The following is a 6,538-nucleotide window of genomic DNA, read 5'->3' on the forward strand; positions in this document are numbered from 1 at the left end:
ACACATTCTATCAATTTAGTCATTATTCTAAAAAATTAAAATAAAACTTTAAAAATAATATTTCTAAGCTAATCCTAAGAAAGATGAACACCCAATCAGTAGGTAACAACTTGGGTTCATATATAAAATTGATGGAGGTAATTTGTCATTAAATAGTTAATGAAGGCTAATGTGACATATTTTTATAGACAAAATAACAAATTTAGTCTTCCAATATTTACACATTCTATCAATTTAGATATTATTCGAAATTTTGAAAAAACAAAACTTTAAAAATAATATTTTTATAAAGATTCCAAAATTTTATAGAAGTATATAAAATTTTATAAAATAAATAAAAATTTGCACATTCAAGTATTTGAAACTTGGACATCTGTCTGTTGTCAGGAAATGAAGTAATCTTTAATTCTAGATATTTGTTTTCCAATGACATTTGACATGTTGAGTATGTTGATTTCTCTTTGGTGTCTGAATTTAATTTAACCACCATATATACAATACTTAGCTATAAAACAAAAATCAACAAGGGACGCAATAAACCTCTAAATTGGGTAAACTATATTCATGGTGACTCTAGAATAAAGTTTGTCCTATTTTGGTCATTCTAATTAAAATAATTCTACTAATTAGTCACTACCATTAAAAATTTTGTTAATCACTAACTAAAAACCCTGACCTCCCTTGAAAACCCTAGCCTCCACTTTGTGATGTAGACGCCACCACCGCTTAAGCTCTAGCACCGTTGTTCGATCATCATTTTCTCTCATCTTTGTTTCCAAGCTCAGCCTAAAGTAACTTCTTTAATGGTGTTTTTTTTCGATTTCCCTTAATTAATAATGCCTTTTCTATCCCATTCTTTTTTTCCTCAATGGCGAAGCCAAAGTTTCAAATCATCATCGAGCTTGTGGCTCTTTTCGACCTCCCAGCCAAACACCTTTCAATCTACTTTCTCTATCTTTCTCGTTCCACCCTCTAGGCCAGCACCCATGGAGACTCTCTCCTTTTATTGTTTATAAACCCTAACTGAACCCTGTTTGAATCCCTCCATTCTCTTTCCCGAAACATTTCTCTTCTCCACACTATTTCAGTTTCCCCTGTTAAACTGATTTCCATTCTCGACCAAAACGGTGTCGTTTTGGTACTTTCTAATGGGTTCTTGTTTCTACCAAATTTTCTTTTGATTGAACCAATTAAAATTTAGAGGGTTTAAAAGGAGTCATAGTAATCACTCGAAGATTTTGAGGAATCCATTCTCAAAGCATTGATTTAGTCTATTGTTCATAAAAAAGGCAATTAGTTTTGGATAAATTCAGAGTGTTTAAGATAAATGGAGTGAAAAGGAAGGAGTTTGAGTGGAACTGATGATTCTCACTCCTTGCTGGTAGTGAGAACGATAATTAGAGGCCAAAAGATGATGTTAGAGCTTAGGCAATGATGACGCGAAGGGGAGGCCAAGGTTTTTAGTTGAGAGAAGATTGTTGATAACCCTAATCCGTTAGTGATTAATGACATTTTTAACAACAGCAACTAATTTACATAATTATTTTAATTAGAATAACTAAATAAAGGGAAAAAACGAAAGTGACCAAAATAAGATAAACATTATTTTATAGTGATCATGAGTGTAGTTTACCTTCTAAATTTAAGGAGACTAGGGAATGCCCACAAGAAGAAATTAATTTTGACTAAAAAACAAAAAAAATTACAAATGTTATTTTACTAACACAATTTAAATTTTACAAGTCTCAATTACTTTGTGTAAATTTAGAAGAGCTTATTTTCATAATTTTATTTTAGATTTTTTTAAAATTTTAAAATTTTAAAATTATTTGTTGAGTCTTGTATGATAAAATAGCACCAAAACACTAATGGAAAGGTTGAGTAAAGGAGAAATCAATTTAGTTCAATTAAGCTTTTTGAATTTTTAACCGTCCATGATAACTTGTTTCATTTATTTCTCGTGTTTTTCATACTAATATGATTAGAAAAAAAAAAGATAAAATCTAGATACGATCCTAGATGTATATTTTTTATTTGACATTGGTTGACACGGGTATATAAGTAATGTTATATTGTTGAATAAGAAGCCTTCAATTATCTAGTTTTAGAGAATTTGTGCGCTTAGGAGTCCCTGATGATTAAATAAACCAAGATTTCACCATGACTGCAATTTTAGAGAGACATGAAAGTGAAAGCCTATGGGGTCGCTTCTATAACTGGATTACCAGCACTAAAAATCGTCTTTACATCGAATGGTTTGGTGTTTTGATGATCCCTACCTTATTGATCGTAACTTTTGTATTTATTATCGCCTTTATTGCTACTCCTCCAATAGATATTGATGGTATTCGTGAACCTGTTTTTGGATATCTACTTTACGAAAACAATATTATTTATGGTGTCATTATTCCTACTTTTGCAGCTATAGGTTTGCACTTTTACCTGATCTGAAAAAGCGACACCTATTGATGAATGGTTATACAATGGCGGTCTTTATAAGTTAATTGTTTTACACTTTTTACTTAGAGTGGGAACTTAGTTTTTGTCAGGATATGCGCCCTTGGACCACTGTTGCATATTCAACTCCTGTTGTAGTTGCTACCACTGTTTTCTTGATCTATCCAATTGGTTAAGGAAGTTTCTCTGATGGTATGCTCGTAGGAATCTCTAGTACTTTCAACTTCATGATTGTATTCTAGGCTGAACACAACATCCTTATGCATATGTTTCACATGTTAGGCATAGTTGGTATATTCGGCGGCTCCCTATTCAGTGCTATGTTTGGTTCCATGTTAACTTCTAGTTTGATCAGAGAAACCACAGAAAATGAATCCACTAATGGAGGTTATAGATTCGATCAAGAGAAAGAAATTTATAATACTGTAACTACTCATCATTATTTTGGCCGATTGATCTTCCAATATGTTAGTTTCAAAAATTCTCATTCTTTACATTTTTCTTAGCTACTTGGCTTGTGGTAGGTATCTAGTTTACCGCTTTAGGTATTAGCAATATGACTTTCAGCTTAAATACTTTCAATTTTAACCAATCCGTAGTTGATAGTCATGACCTTTTTGAAATTTACGTTTTTGGACTTATGTTGACGAAAATGTGATTTATTTTTATAGTTTTGAGCATTATTTGATAAAAGTACAAAATCTTTTCATAAACATTTTAAAATAAATTAAATTTTCAAGTCAATAGAAAACAACCAACTCTTATATAGTATTTTGAAAATAATTTTATATAGAAATTTTAAGTTATTTTCACATTTTTATATAAATTATTATTTTTACTTTATAAAAGTTAAAATTATTTATAATTTTTTGGTTTTTTTCTCGTCCCTAAGATTAATGGTCAATTTGAGTAGAAATCAGTTAAGTGTAAAAGTTGAAGGTCTTATATATGAGAGGCCAAAATAAACCTTAATGAAATAACCATTTTACTCGATCTAATCTATAAATGATAATACAAGGATTGCTACAGTAATCTCACTATGTTTACACAGTTTTCTTTCATTAGAGGTAAACATACAAGGGAGGACATACTACATAGTTTTAATTACTGCCATAATCAGAAACTAATATATGTCAAAATTGGATTTGTTACCAGTCAAATCTCAACGCTAATATAGTGCCGAGTCATTACATGATTGGATTTCCCGTAACTGCTCTCTGGAAGATATACTTTCTCCATGTGCCTGCCATTTATATCTATGTTCATGTTAGGTCCATTTCAAGTTTTCAACTCTACCCAAAAAGTAATTTGGATGTGGACCATTCTCGATCATTTCTCTGGATTAAACAACCAACAAAGTCGTCTTCTTGGGTTTTGATTTCCATCACAAATCACACACCTCAATGCCCTTACATCACATTGTAATCCCAGTGGGGACCCTTAAATAATGCATCCAAATCCCATGTCCTTTTTCATTATAATCTTTAAAAAAAAAACTCAAAGAGTAAACGAAATAGGAGCTTCTTTTCATTCATTATGAATCTGACTCACTTCCTTACATTAATTATGTAATAGTCACAATATATCCTGAGATAGCAGAGATGCTCACACTGGACAGAAAAACAAGTAAATATTAGTACTTCACTCTATCTATTGGCAAGCACCAAGTAACCGTGGCGGCAACAGGAAAACCTACGACAAGCCATGGCTACTTTATTCTAAAAACACATAAACAACAAACATATTATTTCTTAAAGACAAAGGCGCCTCTGCTTCCAGGGAGCTTTGGCTTTGGTCTCTAATCATTTACAATTGCAAGGGTTGCAGGTGCAGTTGTCTCCACACTTGCAGCCGTTCTCAGCCCCGAATTCTATCTCAGCTCCCTCAAAGTGTCTGCCATGCATTACAAAAAGAACAAGGATCAGAATTCTTGATTATCAAAACTTCAAAATGAAGATTTTTTTTTACTTACGCTTTCTGGGGTGCTACACCAAGAACCAGAGTCTCAGTTGTGGTCATCTCGGCAGCGTTCAGGTCTGGATACATCTTGCATCTACAAAAATCAAAGAGACCCTTTTAAGGCAAACGAGATTTTGGACTCATAAGAACAAAAAGAGAAAGGAAAATATTTACCCTCCACAGCCACTGCCACACTTGCAGCCAGTACCGCAGCCACAGTTTCCACCACAGCAAGACATTTTTCAGTGATAAAGAAAACTGGAGTGATTTTGATGCTAATGAAAGGGGCTAAATGAGTATGAAAGGCAAAACACACTTGTAACGAGTTTGAGGAGAATAGGCAAAGGGCTTTGAATTTATAGACCGAGAGAGAGGAGAGAAGTTAATATCAACCGTACACGTGTCAATATTTGACGTCATATACTTATCCCGCAGGTATCGTTTCAAAGTAACGCCTGACATGCTCTCTTCCACGTATCTGTCGATATTATCTCTCCTCCTTTTGTTTTCCCCATATTTGAATCACCGTCCGATTCATGTCCGTTTTGATCAATGGTCAATAACCGCTCATAAGCTTGGTGGTGGACCCCTTGAGAGGAGCCCACGTAATTTAATATATAAAAATTTAATTTTTAAATAAATATAATTATTTGTGTATAGAATGTATAAATATAAAATGAAGTTATATTAATAAAATTAATAATTTATGAGAATTAAAATAAATTAAAATTTCATAAATATATTTATATAAAATCACATACTAAAATAAAATTTATTTTTTAATTGTATCGAATTCACAGATAAATCGCCTCATAGGCAAAACAAGAAGACACAAAATATAGTATGTGCCTAAACTGGATCCCATAATATTATGATATACAAGTCATTTACAAAGAGACATAAGCTATCGACCCAAAACAAATGCATAAATTTATTGAATTATGGAGCTTTGATAATTAAAAGGAGAATAATTGTGTCAACTGATCAGACTTGTAATGGTAGGCCCACCTATGATTATCTTCATGGACTTCTACTTCCTTCTGTAAAAAGATATTTGTGATTGTCTCCGGATTTTCGTGTCCATCCTTTCCTTTTCATCGCCCTTTTGAAACAATGGACAATGCTTTTACCTTTTTTTTTTAATCTCCCTTATGTTAACATTTATCTCTTATATTATTTCCATTTTAACATTTAAATTCTTTCCTATCTCATTATTCCGTATCATTTTATATTTTTATATTGTATACATAAATCATTATATTTGATGTATTTTTTTAAATATGTATAATTACACTAAATTAAAGTTCATGTATTAAATTACCCATTTAATTAAATGTTCATATATAATTTTAAGATTTGTCCCCATTTTAATACTTAAACTATTATTTCATTATAATTTTATCTAAAAAAGTAATCACATTTAAAAGTTAAGTGGCATATCCAACTAATAAGAACGCAACAGATGATGTTCTTTTACACATGACACTTAATCGCATGTCATCTATTAAAAATATTAAAATTTAAAACATATAAAATTAAAAAAGATATATAATTATAAAATTATTATATTAAATTTTTTAATTTCTTTATAATATATAAATTATCTAAAATAAAATATATAAAATATATAAATTTAAAAGAATATAAAATTCTCTAAAAGGAATATAAAAAATAAATGCATATATATATCACAAAATTTTATAAATTTAAAATTATAAATATCAATTATATAAAATAAAAATAAGTAAATTTTTATATAAAATAAAAATAATTCACAAAAGGAAATTTTCAAAATTTCAATTTTTTTAAATTAAACCAATCAACAGTTAATGCTAGTCAACATCAATTAACAATTTATCAACGGGTCAATGACCACGTGATTGATGACACGAGAAAAAGAATAAGACATGGCACGTTCTCATTAGTTAGGTTTAAATGCATTACGTGTAAAAGGGTTAAGTCTAAGGTAATGCCGCCATGGTTTGTACACCCCACTTCCTACTCTTACTTCTTTTTGTAATGATATTTCCATGGATTTTATTTTGGGCTTACCTAGAACTAACCGTAGTTGAGATAGTATTTTTGTTGTTGTTGACAGGTTTTCGAAAATAGTGCACTTCAT

General features: G+C 30.7%; 1 protein-coding gene and 1 pseudogene across 1 annotated transcript; one reads left to right on the forward strand and one right to left on the reverse strand.

Annotated features, from left to right (window-relative positions):
* The first annotated feature begins 2,160 nt into the window (after positions 1-2,160).
* LOC128040530 (photosystem II protein D1-like) lies at positions 2,161-2,714 on the forward strand (annotated as a pseudogene).
* Positions 2,715-3,962: 1,248 nt separating this feature from the next.
* Positions 3,963-4,758, reverse strand: LOC105780261 (metallothionein-like protein 2). The gene is made up of 3 exons (XM_012604483.2): positions 4,591-4,758; positions 4,430-4,510; positions 3,963-4,350 (listed from the first exon to the last, which is right to left on the reverse strand). Exons 1-3 carry the CDS (start codon positions 4,653-4,655, stop codon positions 4,260-4,262), a joined length of 237 nt encoding a protein of 78 aa, XP_012459937.1. The 5' UTR covers positions 4,656-4,758; the 3' UTR covers positions 3,963-4,259.
* Between the last annotated feature and the right edge of the window lie 1,780 nt (positions 4,759-6,538).

Source organism: Gossypium raimondii, chromosome 4 (assembly GCF_025698545.1).
Source record: "Gossypium raimondii isolate GPD5lz chromosome 4, ASM2569854v1, whole genome shotgun sequence".
Lineage (NCBI taxonomy): Eukaryota > Viridiplantae > Streptophyta > Magnoliopsida > Malvales > Malvaceae > Gossypium > Gossypium raimondii.